The sequence below is a fragment of the Bombus fervidus genome, chromosome 12 (assembly GCF_041682495.2).
Source record: "Bombus fervidus isolate BK054 chromosome 12, iyBomFerv1, whole genome shotgun sequence".
In the NCBI taxonomy this organism is placed as follows: domain Eukaryota; kingdom Metazoa; phylum Arthropoda; class Insecta; order Hymenoptera; family Apidae; genus Bombus; species Bombus fervidus.
In genome coordinates this window covers 3,075,856-3,098,746 of record NC_091528.1, presented here as the reverse complement: position 1 = coordinate 3,098,746, position 22,891 = coordinate 3,075,856, and the positions used below count along the sequence as shown (strand labels likewise).

Sequence of the window (22,891 nt, the reverse complement as noted above, 5' to 3'; positions counted from 1 at the left end):
CGATAACTGCGCCACATGAGGTTGAATGAACAGTTATTAAAATTGCCTCTGTCAAAACTCTTATTGGCTCGTCGATGGTATCAACGTCTGCTCGGAAAGTCGTCGAAACAGTGAGGGCGCCTGTCTTTCATTCCCACGAAATTCGTATCTAGATAGACCGAAGAAAGGGGGCGCATGCGTGACTCCTCTGCATTGACACGAGGAGGCTAAGCTGAATTTCACTCAGTTCTCTAGTGGCCGGTTTGAGAAGGGCTGCCACCAGAGAAGACGCGGTTTGTTGGTGTTCCTCGTCTCGCGCTTGCGCTTCTCTTTGCCTACAAATCCACTTCACGAGTCGCGACGTCACCAGGAGGTTTCCTATCACGAGAATGTCGTATTGCACCCGAATCCTTCGGGATCAGGTATGCTTAATTTTCTTTAACGCTTTGCATACCAAAAGAATTTCATCGTCGAAGAATGTCAAATTGAATCAGTGATATGAAATCAGTCTGTGCCTCGAGTTTGACCGCTCGACCCCATTATCAAGGTCGATCGTGTCATGTTGAAGTGGCAAACTATCGATCATTGATTCGAATGTTGACAAAAATCCATTTTTTTTTTCTTTTTGAATCAACTAACCATGGTCTGTGAGAGCAATGATCTTTCAAGTGATGAGTATTCGCCGCACTTTATCCCCCATTTGATTATCTTAACTGAAAATGATCGTGTTACATTTTCATTGTGATATTCGAGGGTACTCTATAATTTGATCGCCAGGTTTTGTAACGACCATCGGACGAAATCGTTTGATCGGTATTTTGGAGCAGTGGCGCATTTGGAACACTTAAGACAGTACAGTAGAGAAAGATATATCGCAATAATAACAATGTACGAGTGATTAGGGAAATGGATCGAATAGGACGATACAGACACGTTACATAATACCTTTCGAAATTATTGCATATAATGAGTACATTTTTAGGGGATTTCGAGGTTAGGTTTGCGACCATTGCACCAGGGCTGCGTGACAGACAGAGATGAATGGAAAATATTCATCAATCGGTAATTCGATCCGTTGGTTTTTCTTCGAGACGTCGAATAAATTTTTATATAAGAATATGTACTAACTGATAACGAGCGTGTGCTGTTGAATCAAGAATAATTACACTGGATGCTTTATATACTTTCCGAGATATGGTTTTTTCCAAAATATCTCGCGAGAAGTTGAGCAAATTTTTCGTCTTCGTGAATAAAAGAATTACGTAACTGTTGTATGTAGATGAATCTATTCATATTATTTCGTCACATGTACATACTTATACGTAACAAGTTAAGGACACAGTAAAGTAGAGATATAGCTAAACTATTTCATTATCATTAATCTTTTTCTCAACTATCGTATTTTTGTCGTATAGGCGTAAGTTTTCCACGTGTACTCGAGGAATATTACTGAACCGTTAACAATAAAATCACTTTTATTCATATCTACGAAGATGTTAAGCTCGCATTATCTACAAGCGAAACATTGCTATTGTCAATAAACATTAATTACGCTAGTACACATCAGGCTCAGGTATAGCGCGTAACTGTGTACACTATTCACAAATTAGATGCTACCAAATTATTTCTGAAATTTGTACCTGAATTGACTTAATTTAAGATATGTAGATATAACTTTCTCATTCTTTACTTTTTTGAAACATAACTTCCATATCTTTTAAATTCAATTTCTTACTCGTTTGATATTCAAAGATTGGTATGATGATTAATTAGTGAATTTCATTTGTAGAAACTCGCTATCTTTGCGATAGACATCCAGCAAAGATGCTTCAGCGTGAGCGCGTTAAAGTTTGCCGCCAACAAGGTGGCAATGTCCAAATTCGATAAGGAGACCTATCTTCCGTACGACAAGTTAGAAGAAAAACTTAAAGTGGTGAGGAAAAGGCGAGTATGAAATGTCTGCATAATCAAGCACAGTATCTTTAATTTCCTAATCGAGCATATGATAAAATACTTGTAGGTTGACCCGACCGCTGACACTGTCCGAAAAAGTTTTGTATTCCCATCTCGATGAACCCGACAAACAGGAAATCATCCGTGGTACTAGCTACCTCAGGTTGCGACCTGATCGTGTGGCTATGCAAGATGCCACTGCCCAGATGGCCATGTTGCAATTTATTAGTTCTGGTATGGTTTAAAGCATTTGTAATTTAATTAAAAAGGACTCCTATTTTTCTTTTTAGGAAGACATTCTCTTATATTCTGTCGTTTGAGTAAAAAATAACGATTCATGTAGTAATTTTATTATAAAAAATAAATTGTGCAATTTCTCCAATTGGACCATTCTGAGTCAATAATGCGTTATTAATGATGACATGAAATATGAAAACTTTTCATATTTACGACCGGGAACAATTTTTATATTAATCATATAAATGTACACAAAACAAAATGCTATTAACTGTAAGATGATCCTATATGATAATCATAAAATGCTCATTATATCTTTCTATTTTAGTATATTTTGCAGGAATTATTTCAAGAAATATGATATAGTATGTGATGTCACCATGAAGTTGTCATTTGAGATGAAAAGATTAAATTACTTAGCATTAATCCTCCCCGACTATAGGATTCCATATCCAAACAAGAAAATATCTTTTGCACTTACGAGAAACAATTCAGATTAGGAACGATTAAACTTTAAAAAAATCTCCAGTTGACTTTAACAATAAAGACACATCTATGGTACTTTTTAATCCTTTACTCAAAGTTGCTAATCTTCTGCAGGACTACCAAAAGTCGCCGTACCTTCCACTATTCACTGCGACCACTTGATCGAAGCCCAAATGGGTGGTGACAAAGACTTGAAACGCGCCAAAGACATCAACAAGGAAGTGTACAATTTCTTGAAAACAGCTGGTGCCAAGTATGGCGTTGGTTTCTGGAACCCAGGCTCCGGTATCATCCATCAAATCATTCTTGAAAACTACGCTTTCCCAGGTCTATTGATGATCGGTACCGACTCTCACACACCTAATGGCGGTGGTTTGGGCTGTCTTTGCATCGGTGTGGGTGGTGCCGATGCCGTCGACGTAATGGCTAACATACCATGGGAATTAAAATGCCCCAAAGTCATCGGAGTGAAACTGACCGGAACCTTGAAAGGATGGACCAGCCCTAAGGACATAATCTTGAAGGTAGCTGGTATCTTGACGGTCAAAGGAGGAACTGGAGCGATCGTAGAATACTTTGGACCTGGTGTCGACAATATTAGCTGTACCGGAATGGCGACTATTTGCAACATGGGTGCAGAAATTGGTGCTACTACCTCAATCTTCCCGTACAATTATCGTATGCAAGACTATCTGAAGGCCACTGGACGAGCTGATATCGCTGCTGCCGCGGATATGCATAAAAAAAGCCTCTTAACTGCCGATCCCAATGCTAAATACGATCAACTGATCGAATTGGATTTGTCTACCTTGGAACCACATGTCAATGGACCGTTTACGCCTGATCTCGCTCATCCCATTTCAAAATTGGGTAAGTGGAGTGAATGATCAACGTAGTTAAGGTATTACGTGTGTCTATTTAGATTTTACAATACTAATTTTTTTTTAATTCCGAAAAGCTTTAAAAGAAGATAAAGTAAATATGATTTTTGTTAAAATTCGATGGCATTTGACTGTGAATATTCTTTTGCAGGATGTGCAAATAGTTTCCCAATATTTTACGTAAATATTTTTCGACTTGATTGGAATATATATAGAATATATATAGTAAATATAATGTCAACTTCCTGCTTTGTACTTTAAAAAAGTGTAAAGTCTAGAAAATATCTATCTATTCAGACAATACGTAGCTCCTGAGAACATGAAATTTATCGATTTATATTTTAAGAAAGTACAAAGTTTAGAAAAAGTTCAGTGTTAAATTCATCAAAGAAATTGAACGAGAGACATTCATTACTTGTACCCTGACTAGGTGATGCTGCCAAGAAGAACGGCTGGCCGAACGAGATCAAGGTTGGCCTGATTGGTTCCTGCACAAACAGTTCTTACGAAGACATGGGCCGATGTGCGAACATCGCCAAACAAGCTCTCGATCACGGTTTGAAAGCAAAATCCGCGTTCAACGTTACACCAGGATCTGAACAGATCCGTGCTACCATCGAACGTGATGGAATTGTAAGTTAATTTCTAGAACAATAGTTTCTGAATAGAATTCAAAGCCTGTACCAAAGTCAAAGTTGCATAGTTTCTTTGGAATCGTGCCAAACATTGGTACATGTTACTTAGCAACAAGTAACGCGACCTACGCCAATTCTTAATTTGGCTTCGATATTTTGACAGTGTCAGTGAAAAAATAGAAATTGTCGATTTACATGACGGGATCATTAGATGACAATGAAATCGATTTAGAATATAATCTAGAACAATACATCGCTAGAGGTAGGGGTGAAGATTATCAGAACATTGTAGCAATGTAACAAGAAAACTGAAGAATATTCTCACCTTCTAAATTAATATCACAGACATTACAAATGTTCAAAGTATTAAAAAATAAGCGAGATATTGCAATTGTTTGAAAAATGTCGCAAAATTATTCAAAATAAAAAGAATATCAGAGATATTGTAGGCTTTCGTTTTAAAAATACTACAGATTTCGTAAACACTCGAAATGCCAAAAATATTAGATACAGATATTTCGAACTTCCAAACTATTAAATATATTTAGAAATTAAAAAATCCCGAATATATTGCGAAGATATAGCAAAATTCTTAACTCCCTAAGAATATTTAAGTTGTTCTAAATTTCACTAGTATTCCCATGGATAATGTCTCGTAAATAACTGAGATATTAAAAAAAATTAAAATTCTCTTAATTTAGGCGGAGATCCTTCGAAACTTCGGTGGCACTGTATTGGCCAACGCTTGCGGACCTTGCATCGGTCAATGGGATCGTCAAGACATCAAGAAGGGAGATAAGAACACGATCGTCACTTCGTACAATCGAAATTTCACGGGAAGAAACGATGCCAACCCCGCGACTCATGCTTTCGTCACTAGCCCTGAACTCGTCACTGCCCTTTCGATTGCCGGTCGATTAGACTTTAACCCTGTTACCGATAAACTCAAGGGCAAGGATGGGAAGGAATTCCTTCTCAAAGATCCGTTTGGTAAATATGATTTTCTTATGATTATCAAATAATCTTATTAATGCAAATATTCTGCCATTATGTATAAAACCATAAAAAAAGATAACCAAGATCGTAGTTAATTTGCAGACGATTAAACATGAATCACTGCATATGGTATATATCTGTTTCATAACGAGATTGTTTCATAGAGATGTCTGCGAATAATTTATCGTGTCCAGTACTGGATAATTACAAGGTTAAGTATAATATGCAGAGATTAAATCGAAGATCCAATTGGATATCCGATTGTGAAATATTGGACGTAGACTTTCGCCTTTGAAATTGATTATTGAGGTTAAAAGTGGTTAATTACTTAATTATGCGAGACTACTTCGTGCACAGATAGTGATAAAGCGTTCGTGAATCTATCGCCTGTCCGTATGTTTTTGTCTTTTATGAAAAGAACAAAGTTCTTCCGTATCTCTGTCTAATGCGACAATCTTCGATGATAAAGTCTGTTTACGAGCGGAACTCGGATGTAGTGAATTTGTAAAACATTTCACAACATGTTTCTCAGAACACTGGTTGCAAACTTTGCACGTTTTATATTTCACAGAAGTACATTACTTGCCTAATTGATATTTTGAAATAAATATAAAATTTTCTTAATGATTTAAAAATTGTTTTATCTAGGTGATGAACTTCCAAGCCGCGGTTTCGACGCTGGCATGGAGACGTACGATGCTCCTCCAGTTGACGGTAGCAGCGTCAAGGTCGACGTAAGCCCGACCAGCGAACGATTACAGTTATTAGAACCATTCGACAAATGGGACGGCAAAGATCTTACTGACATGACTATCTTAATCAAAGTCAAAGGAAAATGTACCACTGATCACATCTCGGCTGCTGGTCCATGGTTGAAGTATCGTGGCCACTTGGATAATATCTCCAACAACATGTTCATTGGGTAAATTTTTCATAATCTGGAATATCGTAAAAGTGATAGCATTCATAATTTTCTAAATTTTGCCTCAAAAATTATCATATATTTTTTAGAGCTGTAAATGCCGAAAATAGCGAGATGAACAAGGTAAAGAATCAACTAAATGGTGAATGGGGAAAAGTTCCGGATGTTGCTAGACATTACAAGAAAAATAACGTCAAATGGGTAGCCGTTGGTGACGAAAACTACGGAGAAGGTTCGTCTCGAGAACACGCAGCTCTCGAACCAAGACATCTCGGTGGCCGTGCCATTATCGTCAAGAGTTTTGCCCGTATCCACGAGACTAACTTAAAGAAACAAGGACTGTTGCCTCTGACTTTCGCTAATCCTAGTGATTACGATAAGATTCAGCCTACCGATAAAATCAGTCTTCTGGGATTGAACGATCTGGCGCCTGGCAAGGTACACTTTTGTTGAAGACTTTAATTATTTCTTTTGTAAGATAAGACATCTTGTATGGAAATCTAAAGTTTTAGATTGATTTTTTGGTTGCTATCTCTGAATGGTAGAACTTTTTTATGGAATATTAATCGAGCACTATATTGTATTATGTCGAGTGTACTTTGAGAATTAATTAACTATTATTAGATCACTATGACATATAATATAATTACTTTAATCTGAAAGTCACCTAAATATAGACGATCAAAGGTAGCACTAAGATAGCACTTGCGATAGCGCAACATATCAAGTATACTATTATAATCATTGCTGATGCATTGCATTGAAGTATTCGAGCACGTAACCATTGATTTTGGAATAACAATGTTTTATTTCGACTACACCCTTCCTAGATGGTAAACATTTGACTAGCAACCAAGGGAAAAAGTTTCTTATACAATCAATGAAAGAAGATTAATTTTTCCTTTTAATTTACAGCCAGTAAAAGCAGAAATCAAGCACAAGGATGGCAAAGTGGATGCTATAACCCTGAACCATACCATGAACGAGCAACAAATATCTTGGTTCAAAGCAGGGTCGGCTCTGAATCGCATGAAGGAGCTCGCTAGTGGAAAGTAAAACACGTTCGTCCATCAAAATCGCGAAACCGTCATCGTTTTGTGAGGAGACGTGCCACGATCTCGTAGTTCGTTGTGTGTATATCGTTAGTAAGACACGAACAGAGACTGTTACGGTATAACACACTAATCTTCCAGGTAGATTTGTGTAACAAAATGGTAATAATGGCGAGACTTGTCGTCGTTGCTTTGCGCAACGTGACTTTTCGAAACTACAGAGAGGGTTATTTAGAGGAAAAAAGGACATAAAAGAAGTGGAAAAAACGAACAGCACACGTTTTTTTTTTCGTGACAATACCGCTGTATTATTTGTAATGAAGAAGAGAACGGAAGAAAGCAATGGTAATGAACTATGATCGGGTAAAAGTCGAACGACGAAGAATAATTTTAGACAAATTTTTAGCACGCATCAGTTAAATCATAGAAGAAGCGAATCGGATCGAATCGTTCTGTAAACATTATTCGAATCGTCCATTGTTCATTACACGTATCGCAATGCGAATCACGCGTCGAGAGATTCCTCGAGTTTCGTACAAAGTGCGAGAGGAAATTTCCATGAGTCTATAAGGTGGCAATGCAACTCACGCGTGCCAACGTGTTCATTTTTAAATCGTGTACAGCCGACGATGGCACGTCGAGATTGCATGCTTCTATCGGACGAGAAATTCATTCTCCCTCGGTGGAATCTTCTGTATATACTATATATTGTTCGCAATGTAGGACAAATCGTGCTTATACTGTTTTCCAGGTATTTACGATTGATTCGATCAAATGTAAGATTCGCTGTTGTTACTCGAGGAATAAAAAATTTTACTGAACAGCGAACGTTGTGGGTTCTTTATTTCATGTCGCATGTATTCGTGTTTAATTTGTTGAATAATGTTTTATATAATTACCATTTAATGTTTGTTTTAGATGGAAAAATTAATGATTAGAAATATTTACCTTTTAATTTTGAATAGTAGGAAAGATTGACATTTGTAGCTTTGAAACTTGTGTTTGATCTCATAAGCTACATTTAATGTTTCAGACATTTAAAATACATAAATATTTAGTACTGTTTATGAAGATCATAATTGAATATTCGTGTTAATATCATCTGCTGTTAAAGACGAAAACTACATATAGATAGATCTCTTTCGAAAGATTTGTAGAATCGTTGTTATAATTAATGATGAACCAATAAGATTTGAGGATAAAACTATTTTAATTCATTAAAAACATTCCAGAATAATTGCCTACTCAATTTTTAAATTGCCAAAAAAAAAAAAAAAACACAACAGCAAACGAAATAGACACATTTAAGCATTAAGATAATAACATTTTATCATGTATCAAATGATTCTAGCAATTTATATTCTAAAATATCGAATAAAATTTTAAATAGTCCTCTAGAAGGTAAGGATTAAACAATGTATAACATTTTCACGACTCAGTGTACTTGTTTAATAAATTCATCTAACCTCGAAACTAACACAAACCAACATTCTTTCCATCTCCAATATGAATTAAAATATTAAATATTCATAAAGTCACTTACCCTATTACAAATGGATGAAGGTAGGCTGGAGATAAATCTCAATGGCCCAATAAAGGAAGGAAATTAGTCAACAGAAATGAACGATATATTACATCACTGATTTTCTCGTTAACGATCGATCGATGATCGTCAGACGTTCAAGCATGCGCCGTGATAATAGCAAATTTTCAGTCTATAATTATATTCATGATTATAAAAATATTCGGATACCAGCATAATTCTTATTTTTATCAAATATGAAAGATAGTTGAATTCGTCTCAACGAATACCATCGTACGTGCTGAGGAAAAAGAATACGTGGCTGAGAAAAAGAATTTTTTACGTCGCTACAATTGACATATCAAGTACCAAGGATTAATGTTAAATCGTGTGTGAAAAAATATTATAATTATTACATCATTCCACTGATCCATTATCGTTTGGGAGCGAATATTTTCTTTTCTTTTCTAAAAGAAATATAGAAAATAATTAATTTCTCTCTCTTAGACAATCTACAATTAGTTTCATTACTGTGCGATTTTGTCATTCTCATACTTATCTACCTCGGATGGAAAAGAAGATATGAACTTTTCCGTAGAACGGTGCGATTAAATAGGTTCTTGTAACGTACAACTCAATGGGTTCTTGTCTATTCTAATGTGCAGCCAAACAGCGCAGATCCCGAACATTAAGCTTAAATACATAGGTTCTTGTACATGCTAACGTTCATGCCCTTTGGCATTTGGTCGCATGGTGCAGCACCTGTACTATGAAACAACTAGATCTATGGGCGTGAGCACTCATTTTCTCTGTTGTTATCAATTCCATATTTTAAAAACATATATACAATGAGCGTTATTTTACAATATTATATTATAGTATAATATGTAAATGTCAAAAATAAAAGAATTATTGCATTCTCACATATGATTGTCTGATATCATTAATATATTCGAATGGTTTACTAATTAAATTCATACAGTCAATTTCTTTTACAGAAGATTAGCATTTAGTTGGGTAATACTTTCGAAGGAAAACACATTTTTCTTTGACATTCTATTAATTTCAGGATTTTCGTTCCAATTCAATTTCAAACATTCAACTTTAATTACAAATTTCCGATCGGACTTATCTTATTTGTCTTCTCAGATTTCCCATTAACCCTCCTTGCATCCTGGCGACATTAAATTTGATTCCTCTAATTAAATAGGCTCACACAGCAACAAATTAATTTGCATCTTCGTCTCTCCGTGAATTAAAGTACCTTATAATTTCTCCTAATATTTCATACCATGTCAAGACTACGTTTACCAGAATAATGCAAGCTGTTGCAGATATTAGATAACATAGTCAACGCCTTCTGAATACTAAAGGGGAAGATCCCATCTATATTTAGTAACCGCGTCTTTTGCTCGTTGAAATGAACCACATGCTATGGAAAATGAAGGCGCATGCTTCGTTACCACGACAACCGATTCGCTTAATCGTACACAAAGCTCCGATCAGCACAAATAAGCCTACTATTAGTCACTTTTCGTTCATAGAACCTTCCTTGCTAAAATAATTGAACTCTGATTATAAAAAGTATTTCTGTGAATCTATTACGTGCTTCGTACAAAAGATTTGGACATTTTATCAGCATCCTAACAAAGTTATATTGATCGAAAGTTCGAAATAAATATTTTCTCTGATAAGTATTCGAGTACCTTTTAATGATTGTACTACGTCGATATATTTTAACGATACTAGGAATAAACAAATATCGTGGATCTAAGTTAGTTTTCCTTTCTGTGAGTTTGTGAATCTAATTCGATTAGATTCTTACGTAAGTTGGTCATGTCAGTCGAAGGTGAATTCTTCCTCTCGATCACAGGATCCATCGAACACGCGGAATTTTATGATGTTGACAACGCCTATTGCAAATACGGATTTCACTTTGGTCCCGAATGGAGCGTAGTTGCCGTGAGTTATTTTGCTTACCTATCTGACACGCTGTCGCGTCGACCGGACGCAGTGTTCTATCGATTTCAAAGGCGGAATTTTATCGTCGATCGTTTAGTGACTTGTGCAACCCCGTTTAGGGCATCGAGGAAGGTTTGACGCAGATGTGCAAGTGCAGCAGCGATCCACGAAATCTGGCAGTCTGGAATTTTCCGCTAGAAGTCACGTTCAAGAGTACTAACCCGCATGGATGTGAGTGGATTCAATGATACTCGTTTACGTACTTGAGGAAATCGAAGCGCCGTTGCTACGATTGAACCAATAAATTTTACTTTTTTAATTTTATTTTCTGGTTACTGATCGATATGTTGATTGTTGCTGAATTCTTCTTCTTAAAAAAGTGAAAAGATTATATAAGTATTATACGTTGTCTTCTTATAATATATAAAGAATCGAAAATATAGCAAATAGTAGGATCAAAGGATTTCATAATATTGAGAATTCCTAAAATAACTAGGAAATATTATTAAACACGTGAAATATAACCAACTCTCTGTAAAATGGTGTCTTAGGGCCTCAGTTAATAATGTCTGTTTATGGCTTGGACATCTTCGGCCACGACGTCATCAGAGGATATGGAGTGTGTCATTTACCGCTGAAAACAGGTCAACACCAGAAAAGGTATTATATCAGATTATGACCAGAAAATTCTTTAATATTTCACAATGCGATGTAACGTCGTGTAATTACGATCTTATCTATCACCACACTACAATACACCAAATTAGGATATCTCGAACCAAAAGATAAATGAAGATCGCAAGGGGAAAACCCTATATAGATAAATAGATCTGTATTTAATCTTGTTATTTCTGACGTTACTCGATGGCTAAAAATGGTAATTTTATTAGGGTTTCTTCCCATGATTGGAATTTTATTGTAAAATCAACTAATACGACGATCAATATTTTTGGTACTTTCGTCCATATTTTTCAGATTTACCTAAGTTTTGTTGGATTATGTAAATATAATGCCCCGTGTTAGATTAATCTAAGTTATTGCGAAAATTTTGTTGCATTTAAATTACTTTCTAACGCTCTTCAACAACTTCAGATATGGGATGTACTTATTTTCGCGCGATTTTAAAAATGTAAAGTTTACAGCACGATTGCAAGTTATTTTGTTACATTATACAGTCACAGTACACAATTACACTCCTAAAAAACACAAAAGTTAATTTCTCATCGCAGTTTGCGCATAACAAATGAAACATTTCATACCTTAAAATCCAGCCTCCCTTTCCCCACATCCTAGAAAGACACTAAAACATCACAGTGATACATAATCTAATTTCTTGCCTGACCGAATCCCTCAAATTCCCCCAATTATTTGCCAGACTGTGAATAATTATTCCGAGATTCATTAGCCCGTAACGTAGTAACGATTACGAGCAATTTGCTCAACATCAAACGTGATTTAATTAGTCACACGCAATCGTTTGTTAACGACGTTTGTTGTAACGTCTGTGAAATTATGTAGAATATCCGTGTACGTGCCGGAGTCCTCCTCGCTGTTGCAACGATTTGCGGCCTGGTTAACCGGAAGAAGGCCAGAACTAATTGATCCGGCGATATTGGCTTCTGGTGACGGAAGGGAACGTAAGGCAATATTTTGAAGCATATCACGTCGCTCGATGACGATTCTTCCTGACGTTAAATTAGTCGAGCTCAGTCGAGACTTCGCGTATTAAGGACAGTCGTTACGTCGATAGTGTCAACTTACATCATTCTCGTATCGGTCGATAGAAAGGAATTAAGAATCTCGGGAATCCTCCGATGAGAGTTAATCGATATGTCTAATCTTACTGATATCAGTTTGCTATCGCGACGTAGCTGACCTCTTGTTTTTTCTCCGTTTATTCTCGCAAACTGCCGACGATAACTACCTTTTTCAGCTTTCTATCGATGAAAATGCTTGTTGCTTTCTGTGCTTTTAAATATGTAGACGGTAGAGGCAAGTTTGCGGTATGAAACTTTTATCGGTGATCGCAGGAATTTTGGAGATATTCGAAATTATTTATATATTCCAAGTTGTAGCATTTTCGGCGAATTTAAGAATATTATCTTTCCACAATCTCTGGTTCGAGATACGTACGTGTATCTTGGTAAAAGTTTCGTTACCGTGTTAGCCAATTATTTTTAATTATACTTTGCTTTCTATTTCTAAACTTTTTCTATGCTTTATTTCACTTTCGAGAACTCGACGTTCAACTCTGAGAATTATATCACTCGTTACGTCAATTGCATGACGCATTCATAGTAACTGGAAACGTGCCATTTTCACGATTGGAGATTTACAGTTTTCTTTTTTCCTTATTTTTTTTTTTTTTTTTTCAAAAATAGCTTCGATAGAAATATGGATCTACCTTCTAACCGCATGCTCGTGGATGCAGGCACGACCGCGTACGATTTCCAGTTGCACAGGCATTTTATGATTTTCGCGTCTCTTAAGAATGACCTGGAATAAAGTGGTTCAAATTAAACAGTCGCCACGAGAATCCCGCGACTCTGAGACGCCATAAACTGTGCTGGAAAGCTACGTGCACTTGATGTTTCGCAAGCAGACGCATCATGGGCGACCCCGAGTAATAACTTTCTTTATAATTGCAGTCACGCGCATGAGAGTGGAGGGTATTGTTACCGTAACATTCAACGTGGTGCTGAAAGATTTCTTCAAGTTGGGCTACAACAATGGCGAGCAACGTAACAAGTAATGAGATTTGTTGGCCGACGTAGAACGCCCTCGATTACGACACTAATATTTCCTTTTTGCTTCCCGCGTCGGCGGCTTCGTATCTTCTGTCATCTTTCTCCGCACTATATTTCTTTGACCGTGACGCGAATTTACAACTGAATATTCTGAATGGATGTATCTTATTTACCAGACCTGAAAGCGGACGACTAGATTTGTGAAAAATGAAAAGGCAATGTTTAATTGAAATTAGAAATCAAACATGTACTTGTGAATGTGAGTAATATTTTGTCGAGGAGCGAGTCTTCGTGTAACATAAGTGTTGTATATACTGACCGATGAATTAACCTTTTCATCGATCCCTAAAACCAAATATAGTTAAAAGAATGTTTAACGTTTTACAACTTAAATTGTAACTTGTAAATAATATTGGAATATATTTGGTATTTTTTCCATATGTTGGGGTTTTTTCTCGCCTATTTCGCTCTCTTTGAAAAAATAATATATATTTACACTATCAAATAAAACGATATATGTATGTCATCATCAATCGAACAAGTAATTCCTCTTGTATTGTATTTTTGTTTTACCTTTTTGTTTTTTTACAACGTTTCCCGTAATTGTACAAAGAGAAAGGAACTGTGTCGCTCTACCAATTTTTCTTTGGCCCTTTGTCGATATCACTATGCTCCCGCTGCCAGTGTGCGAATCGCTTCAGCAAATCACTTTTGTGTTTTTGTTCTTTGCCTGAAATAAAATATAAACTAGACAGGAACAGCAATATAGAATTGTCGATGACATTTATCATCAGTTTTTCAGTGATTTCAGAAACAACGAGATTTCCAGGTAACGAAAAGAAATCATTTTGCGCGACGACGCTTCGACTTGTATTTTGTTAATTTATTCACGCTAAAACGAGTACGATAATTTTAATGAAACTACGGGTACACACCGCAGGAGAATGTCACGAGTAAAATGTAAATTAAGGAGCAACGACTGAAGAAGATCTGATGCCTTTAGATTAAACCGCGCAATTACCGTAAGAAAAATAAACAACACGAAGTATAATCCCAAGTGGGAGTAATTTAAATGTGTAAAATTGAATAGGTAGGCATCGCCTCCGCCAACATCGTATTAACGTTTTGTGGATTTTACGAGGACGTCCGTATGGTTAATACTCAATTCTTTACACGGCTGTCGCAATTATGGCAAACCCCGCGGGTGATATATGTATTCTTTTAGTAACAGGCTCGTAATGTCAGATAAGATTATATGATTCTAATAACTGTAGCTTGATCCATTAAGTTTTTGCGAAACAAAAATTGGCACGAAGTGATTTAGATTTTGGATGAGTAATGGTATAGATTTTATCAAGAAATTCAGAAGATTGCTATGCATATTAGCTGGTGAAATTACACTTACACTTGTCAACTAATTTTATGAACATATTATGTGTTCGATTATACGAGACATTTTCAAATTTCATTGGCATTGTAATGATACCTAACTAACATAATTATTTATATCATAAAAGTATTTAAGTAGGTAATCATCCACAATATTCAGTGTGATCATCTTTAACGCTCACTATACGTTTCTAAGGAAACTATTCATACAGTATATTAATATTTATTAATTATAAGTTTTCAGTAAACAAATATCTTGCAACATGTATATATACCTTTATATTGAGCTCAAATTTTGCCAATATATATATGACAGTCGTGTCTCATTATAGTGCTAACAAAATTTCAAAATGCTCCACATAACATGCACAATAAACACGTAAAAGTTTTCTACGATGAGCGTACGAATACTTTTACGATCCATTGTACATTAAACGTAGCTCCTTTCATTTCTATGGGAATCTTTCAGTTTCCTACTGGATAGCTCCTGTCTCCAGATTTCTCCACTTTCTAATATTTTTCCATCGTGCATTAATCAGAGTACGTAATTTGCACCAGAGATAACTATTTACTAAAACGCTTCATCTAACGGGTAACTACGTAAATTTCCCTATAATCGGCTGATCGAATGATGGATCGAGAATCAACATGAACGAATTAATCATACGATCCGAAGATGCATTGGTAATGCACGCGTTGCTTTTCGCTCATTTATTGCTTTCTGGAAGAGCGAGCAAATGTCCATAAGACTGGCCAAGCGTAAATGCGAGCTTCACTCGCAAGCAGGACATCATACACAGGCGTGGCAAGTGAAATGAAAAGAATGACGCATTTTGCAATTTCGTTTTATCCGTTTCGCTGTGAAAATCCATCGAACGCCACGTGCTACGGAATGTCGATCGAAAAGCTGACAAGCACCGAGCTAACGTGCAACACGAATTCCCTCAAATAGCTAAAGTTGTAGTCATTTAACGTCGTCCGAGCCAAGGTATTCCCGATGGTCATTTTTCGATGGAATTCCCCGAGAGACTTTTTTCATCCAGTTGCATTTGTCACCCTCGCCAATTCGTAGGGGATGCGACGATTTACTTGTTACGGCGGATCCGATGAAAATCTTGAAACCCTATTTGTGTTTCGATATATATATGTATATGTGTGTGTTGAATTATTCATTATAATTTCAAACCAAATAAGCCAATATATAAAGAGGATACAACGTATACTACAGAAAAGGAGTTTAATGTAATTGTTTTATTTTGAACTTGAGATTTATTTGTTGAATAACATTTATATTTATTGGGTGATTATTTCTTTTACTTACTTGAACGTGAAAGTAGAAACATAGGACGCGAAAAGGATTCATAATCCGGGAATGTTAACCCTATATCGGAATGTGAAAATAAGCTTCGGGGTATTTTTAATGGAAAAAATTGAGTTTAGGGTCTACATTAGCGGAACGTTATTCAGTAACATGATTCTTTTTTTCTTTTTTGTCTGTAACAACATGTATATCTTGCGTTCTCTCAATTTTGTTCCATCGCAGGAGACTGCGCTGAATTACCGGCACGCAAAATTTACGATTATAAAACGATGTTTCTGGAAAACTCTAGGCGCAACGGTATACTTAATGTATCATAAATTCAATCGCGCGCGCGTGAAAGTCGTTGCAGACATTGTTGTAAAGTTCCAAGTAAAATGAAACTATAAAATACGCATCATTTGGAAAGAGGAATTCCAAGAGACAGGATGCGATAATGTTTCTTGCATGCTAATTAGGAATTTGCGGAAGATTATAATGAACGAAAAGGTACATCGTTTTACTATTTACTATTTTAATGGTTATTTTCATAAAGCCGAATTAAAATTTCAGAACAAATTTCTATAAGTTGCCGAGTTTATTAAAATACATCGAATAAAATAAATGTTAGATTATTTTAAAAAGGTAGAGATCCTTGCTATACGTGTACTTGTTAAACTTCAATAATAGAATGAAAATTATGATGTCGTTTCAAAAAGTTATGTTATTTGATTTGTCCAGAGAGATATGTATTAAATATGGTTATTAATCCATACAAAAATAAAATATCAACTATAACGGAAACATCAGCATCGGGTAAAGTTGTCCTTGGAATAGTATGTCCGATGTAGATGAATATAAATGGAAAATTACGGTCGCTCCATTTTTCTTCGTAAACACAACAAGAGGAATTTGGTACAAGAGGAAAGTGTCTCAAAAAGACGGATATTTTCTGCTACTGGCGCGCTGATGCACTCGAAATATCGCAAATGAATGGTCGAAACATTCGAAGGGAGTTAAATATAAATGGAGAGCATAGAAATATGGCTCTTCTCTCCGTTGTAAATAAGGACGTAGATCTTAATTGTTACGTATGTAACATAGAATGACATTCGATAAATGATTCCCAAGCGGAAGATACTATAAATGTGCAATTATATGTATTCAGTCGTTGCATTAAAGAATTATTATTACACTGTATGGAGAGAATGACAATGAGATACGGTTACATTTTAAGAGAAAATTTTAATGAATATCACGCTCCACTATCGGATTTTATCCGAAGTAACTCGATATGAATAAAAACAACGTATGACCACTAACCATATTTAATGTCAAATAATTTTAACACGCATGACCGACTGACTATATATAATATCAAATAATTAAATTTGAATTTAATACGTAACGAGTAATTTAAAACAAAGGACAGATAGCTTCGTGCGTGTATAATTTACCATTTGAAAAATATGACGCCTGAGATTTATCTTGAAAAATTACTTTTTTTCCTCCTCCCTAATTCTATTTATGAATTTCTTCTAATTATTTAAGGGATAGGAATACCTTCAGTTGCAATTTTATGCGATTTAATTTGGATCTCTATAAAGGATAGGATAAAAATAAATAAATCTTCTTTCTTGTTGATCTTTTCTTTTTTTACATTTTTATGCACATGCAATTTCCTTATTGTTTCTGTTCCACTGGAAACAGCTTCTTATCGATGCTGTATTAAAAATATATATATACATATTATTTTCTCTGAAACTATCTTCCCTGATTTTTTGGTCAATTATTAATCCTGAATTAGGTCAATAGCTTATACACGATTGTCTACAGAACGATACATTTTGTGTGAATACATATACGAAAAACTTAAGGTATCGGAGTTCTGTCGCCAGTGTCATTCTTCATGAGAAACGATCAAAGATGCATGCAATTATAGTTCTCTAACACACACTAATCTATCGTTAAAGCTAGGGATAAATTAGAATACTGACGAGTTTCATACGTAATTGCTATACCTTCTGTGCCCACATTTCGCATACACGATGTACACGTATTTATCAAGGTCCATTAAAAATATAATTGACATTCGATGTCGTTGACATCGAGATAATTCTTATTACTTTGATACATGATATCCTTAGATTATACCGAAAAATAATTTTCGCAAATTTTATGTGAATATTTGATTGATATAAATTTAGCAAACTCTAATGTTTCCTATGAACGACATTTCTAAATTATTCTATTCGATCATTAACAATTATTTAAACTCTATAACACACTCTGGATGGACGAAATTTCAACGATTAAAAATACTAAACAATAAATATAATATTTAACTAGCGTCGCTTAAGTTTTCTTTCGTTACACGTATAATTAATATTATATCTCAGCTAGCATTGTACAAACGTTTCATATAAAATCCTCTTCTGTGGGTTTGGTCCAAGGTAAAACTGTCGTTATTGTAACTATCGTTAACATTGACGAAAATGATAGTTGAAAAAGAAACGAGCCGTGAACGGCGAAGACAAATTTTCTTAAAAAAATATACACGTTGATTCACATGGAACAAACGGTGGGTTTTTATAAAACGCGCTGCCCTGTTTTTCCGTGTAGACTAGATTCGTTGGAAAATACGCGTTGTACCATCACCAATAAAACCTGGAACAAAATTTAACAACGTCCTATGTTCTTACGGGATATTAAAAAGTGCAAAAATGCACAGAAATTTATATTCAAAAGTATCTCCTTAGAAATATAAAATGTCAAAACTACGGTACTCGTTATACAATATTTAACGGAGGAAACAAACTCCGCTTAAGTTCTGCGTCTTCAGTCGTATGAATATTCATATTAATAAGTGGCATGTTATTCATAAAAGAATGAATTTGCATAAACATCTACATACTAATTGCAAATAATGTTACTTATATAACTAATATTTATTATAATATTAATATTTACTTCTGACAATAAATTTATCAGCTTGTCGTACTCACCTGCTATTGTCCGATCTCTGTGTTTATGTCGTTGATGTAGCTAATCTCCTTCACCTTGATGTTCGGGAAGGTATTAAGGAATTCCAAGACTACGCCGTTAGTCCATCCGAAGCCAGACTGCACATCGTACTCCCCTCCACCGCCACTTTTCCCCGGCGTGAGCGAGTCGTACTGCAATTAAAACGCTAATTACACCTAGTAATCACACGTTCTCGTTTCTCAAAGCGACCAGCCCTCGGTCGGGTAATTAAGTCACCGGGTGATCGACAGAGATCTTCCTTGTTAACTTGCGCCGGGTCTACTTGCTGTCTTAGACTCTTAGTCAATTTTACAGGAACATCGAGTTTCCAACATGCCTTACCACGAGAGTTTATCACAGCATTCTAATCGTCGACGATATTAATCAATGTTTCGTGGAGAGGATCACGAATAACAGCTAAGCAAAGTTAACAAACTTCACAGTTCGGCAGATTCGATCTTCGCCTTTAATGAAATTCTAGATAATTAGAGGAGACAGAAACTACCCTTCGATTTGTGGATGGTATTTATACTGGTTGCTGAGTAACTGTTTGATAAATTTGAAACGAGAGAACGGAATTAAAGTGATATTAATCATTTGAGCGTGGGATGAGTCACGTTTCAAATTTAAATGTGAGAAGGAAAGGGAATTTTAAAAGAATGCTTGCGAGTTTCCATTAAACAGATAGATTGGGAATTACCACAAACTAGGGGAATATTGAATGGATTAAAGAATGATAAAAATTAAATAAATTAGCAACGGTTAATATTAGAATAAGATATTTAAACGAATATAAATGTTTAAATTTTTGTGACACTGCGAAGTATTACAAAACGTGCGAATGCTTCTTCAATTAGCGTTACTCAAGAACGAGGGTGCTCAAGAATGTTTTAGTCCTTCGGATGTTATTTGCATTTCTTTACGCTAAGTTGTTATAGCTTAAGAGTAAATAAGTGCGTTTAATTCGCGAAAGAGCTGTTCTAGAAAAGGCAGAGTCGAATTAAGATGCAAATCTAATTCTTAAGATTGTACTGGAAGTTTTACGAGAAAGGGAAGATGAATATTCTAAGAATGTGTTAATTACATACTTCTTCTTCTTCTTTTTCGTCTTCTAGATAAAACTTCAAACGCATATTAAACATCCTTAGCAAGTAGCATAAATTAATCGGTTTTAATTTCGATTTTCATATTTTAATGATTATCGGAAAGATTTAAGCTTCTGTCGAAGAAGAGCGATCTTAGATAGTGATTCGCGTAATTTTCAGTAAAAATACACAATTATTTATCGATAGATTTTCTCTGAAGTTAATATTTTTATTTGGTTCAATTAGATTAATGCTCATGATCATTCCTGATATTTCTTAAATGTAATTCAGAATTATTGTCGATCGAAACACGGTTATAATTATGGTATGGCTTCTTAAATCTTCTTTCGCGATTCGATATAGCTTTGGCAAAGACCACACGAATGTCAACTCGACTCAACGGAAAGCTTTTCAATTTAAAGATGATACTAATAATACTATACGCTCGTTATATATCATCATGCCGTTCGTATAATTCACAGCAATTAGAAAATCTTCAATTTTCAATCGGATGAAATTTCCAAGCTACTGTGTTTTCTAAAGACTTCGAAATCATTAGATTTCAATAAAAAAAAAAAAGACCTTTCTCTCAGCATGCATATATAACTCTACTCTACTTTCATACGACCCTTTCTTCTCTATTTCTATTCCTTTCTGTCAGCTACAATAAGGAGTAGCCCGAGGCGTACTCGATCTTTCCAACGAATGTTTTAAATTATCGTTGATTTTCCTATCCTTGACACGTTCGAAAATCTGACTCTTTTACGTGTATCTCAACTTTTCTCCTTCACTCGTTATATTCTTTTGTCCCGACGGTTCGACAATGTCGTTGAACTACTTCACACGAAGAAATCTATATGCGTTCACAGAATTGAATATAAAAAGAGTTCCTCCGTTCTGCTCGATAATAAGTAACGATCCTGGTCGTTAACTGCGATTCAATTTCGCGTTTCTACTTATCAGTGTTAACTGCCTATAGTTAGCGATAATGAATGTCAGTTAATTACTTCGTAATTCCCTATTGGGAAGTTTGATTCGGAGATGTATAGGGAAATATATTCTACTTTGAAAACTTTACGCGTAAAGTGGGAAATTGTGGAATAGCGAAATAAACCGAAAAAATCTCAACTGACGTAGATGAAAAGTTTGCGAAATTCCGCGCATTTCAGTCTCCGTAGAAAACAGTCGATTATTCCGAAAAAAAACTAGCCATTCTTTTTTTCTCAAATGTGACTGTTTGAATTTTTTGTTTGATCAGTTGGTTTTTTCGTTTCCCTTTCCTACAGTTTAGAAAAATGAAAATTTTACAAAGTTTGAGTGTTCCTATATTTTTTTTAAAAGCGGTTTATGTTCGGGAAAAAATATGAAGAATTTCTACCAGTTTGCAAATACGCTTTACCTTTTTTGCTAGGCGAGAGTAACAATTTGCAATATTTCGAGCGTACAATGTTCGAATCAATAAACCGGTTAACCCTTGAAAGAAAACTTTTGAAACACAGCCGCTTAAGCTCGGCACTGTCTTGCCCGACGTGCAAAAAACAAATGCGTGGCAAAAAACGTATCGATATTTTTCATCAGTAAGCTGCCCGTTGCGAACAAGGTCCATAAATTTTCCTCTGCGTCACGGTATCATGGTCGAAATGAGGTATGGGACGTTCCATGGTTTTCTAGTCTATGATGTTTCCTGCGGTCGGTTCCAGTATCTTTTTCGCGATCGTGTGATATAAAAATGGATGGCAAAAAGAGGGAAGGAGTGAAACGTATAGGAGAGAAAAAACGGACAGAAAGAGACGAGGATTGAATGGTTCTGACTACGTGAAAATTCATAGCCACGGGTGAAAAATGATGGACAGTGATTCATTCCGTTTTTGAACGTATACGAGTATCCAGTGTGTTTTCTTTCACCGGGGTAGAAGGGAGGGAGAATACTTGAACGTGAATTTATGCATCTATCTTGCGGATCCGATAGTCCCTTTTCTGGAGCCAGACATACGTATGTCAGTCAACAAAACGACGCGAAGCTTCGTTTATGGAAACGAAATTGAACAGGTTGTGTCTATTTGTATTTGGTTGGGATAAATGAAACGTTGTACCTCCGAAGTTTGAATATGGCATGTTAATATTATTCACTGTTTCAGCGTCAATTATTAATCAAAATAAATTCAGAATCAAAACAAGACGTAAAATTCAATTGGAAAGGTTGAATATGTTCTCTATTCCATCCAGGAAATTGTTTGATGCAGGAATTATTTTAAAGCGAACCGCGAACGAAGAGATTGTAGCAAGAATTATTGAAATTAATTTTAAGTTCTATGTCGTTATGACAGTAAGGAAACTTTGGTGATATTCAACGTGTGAGAAACCTCCTTGTGTGCTTTACGGGACAACATTTTTATGCTCAAGTAGAAAAGATTGGACTGCCTTATTTTATGTCTTTGTGTTTTATCGCAGATATTGCGAAAAAGTGCTTTGATTAAATCACTCTTAGCGATGGCTCTTTTAATATTCTGAGTCATGGTCTGATGTGTATTACTTTTTTCCTTCTTGATTTTAGTTGGAACTAGGATTAACAATTAAGATTTAAAATTCCGACAGGAAGCCGAGGAAACAACAGTTCTTTCTAAAATTTACAGCATTCTTACCTAGATAAATAAATGTGGCGCTAATACAAGAGAATAGACAATATTGTAACAACTTTTTACTTTTTCTCAAGAAGTGCACCGA

General features: G+C 35.5%; 3 protein-coding genes and 1 long non-coding RNA gene across 7 annotated transcripts in view; 2 read left to right on the top strand and 2 right to left on the bottom strand.

Moving 5' to 3' along the window:
* Window positions 1-202: 202 nt before the first annotated feature.
* LOC139992823 (aconitate hydratase, mitochondrial) lies at window positions 203-7,969 on the top strand. The gene is made up of 9 exons (XM_072014040.1): window positions 203-401; window positions 1,769-1,923; window positions 2,000-2,166; window positions 2,770-3,525; window positions 3,967-4,169; window positions 4,873-5,161; window positions 5,816-6,089; window positions 6,179-6,527; window positions 7,005-7,969. Exons 1-9 carry the CDS (start codon window positions 369-371, stop codon window positions 7,143-7,145), a joined length of 2,367 nt encoding a protein of 788 aa, XP_071870141.1. The 5' UTR covers window positions 203-368; the 3' UTR covers window positions 7,146-7,969.
* A 2,115-nt stretch (window positions 7,970-10,084) lies between these two features.
* Window positions 10,085-12,148, bottom strand: LOC139992833 (uncharacterized). Of its 2 annotated transcripts, XR_011801210.1 has the most exons (5): window positions 11,885-12,148; window positions 11,155-11,259; window positions 10,644-10,911; window positions 10,370-10,576; window positions 10,085-10,218 (listed from the first exon to the last, which is right to left on the bottom strand). It is a non-coding gene; the product is annotated as an uncharacterized lncRNA (long non-coding RNA). The 2 variants fall into 2 exon arrangements; XR_011801209.1 differs by having other exon boundaries at window positions 10,370-10,911.
* LOC139992829 (B9 domain-containing protein 1) lies at window positions 10,214-13,822 on the top strand. Of its 3 annotated transcripts, XM_072014049.1 has the most exons (6): window positions 10,214-10,427; window positions 10,513-10,625; window positions 10,745-10,856; window positions 11,177-11,285; window positions 12,144-12,262; window positions 13,274-13,817. In XM_072014049.1, the coding sequence occupies exons 1-6, from the start codon at window positions 10,376-10,378 to the stop codon at window positions 13,375-13,377; spliced, it is 609 nt and encodes a 202-aa protein (XP_071870150.1). In that variant the 5' UTR covers window positions 10,214-10,375; the 3' UTR covers window positions 13,378-13,817. The 3 variants fall into 3 exon arrangements, with proteins under 3 accessions (XP_071870150.1, XP_071870152.1, XP_071870151.1); XM_072014051.2 differs by lacking the exon at window positions 12,144-12,262 and having other exon boundaries at window positions 13,274-13,822; XM_072014050.1 differs by lacking the exon at window positions 10,214-10,427 and having other exon boundaries at window positions 10,500-10,625; window positions 13,274-13,814.
* A 4,434-nt stretch (window positions 13,823-18,256) lies between these two features.
* Window positions 18,257-22,891, bottom strand: part of LOC139993376 (trehalase) — a 31,145-nt gene continuing 26,510 nt past the window's right edge. The window contains exons 9-10 of the mRNA XM_072015042.1: window positions 19,064-19,234; window positions 18,257-18,725 (exon numbers count right to left, since the gene is read on the bottom strand). Of these exons, the coding sequence (XP_071871143.1) occupies window positions 19,067-19,234 (168 nt within the window). The 3' untranslated portion in view covers window positions 18,257-18,725; window positions 19,064-19,066. The remainder of the gene's footprint in view (window positions 18,726-19,063; window positions 19,235-22,891) is intronic.

Excerpts from the sequence above, each read along its gene's own strand:
- LOC139992829 (XM_072014049.1), top strand. The coding sequence starts at position 10,376 with ATGATTGTACTACGTCGATATATTTTAACGATACTAGGAATAAACAAA. Across the intron at positions 10,626-10,744 it reads CCGAATGGAGCGTAGTTGCC|GGCATCGAGGAAGGTTTGAC; the intron begins GTGAGTTATTTT and ends AACCCCGTTTAG. Across the intron at positions 12,263-13,273 it reads TTCTGGTGACGGAAGGGAAC|TCACGCGCATGAGAGTGGAG; the intron begins GTAAGGCAATAT and ends TTATAATTGCAG.
- LOC139992823 (XM_072014040.1), top strand. The coding sequence starts at position 369 with ATGTCGTATTGCACCCGAATCCTTCGGGATCAG. Across the intron at positions 2,167-2,769 it reads GTTGCAATTTATTAGTTCTG|GACTACCAAAAGTCGCCGTA; the intron begins GTATGGTTTAAA and ends AATCTTCTGCAG. Across the intron at positions 6,090-6,178 it reads TCCAACAACATGTTCATTGG|AGCTGTAAATGCCGAAAATA; the intron begins GTAAATTTTTCA and ends TATATTTTTTAG.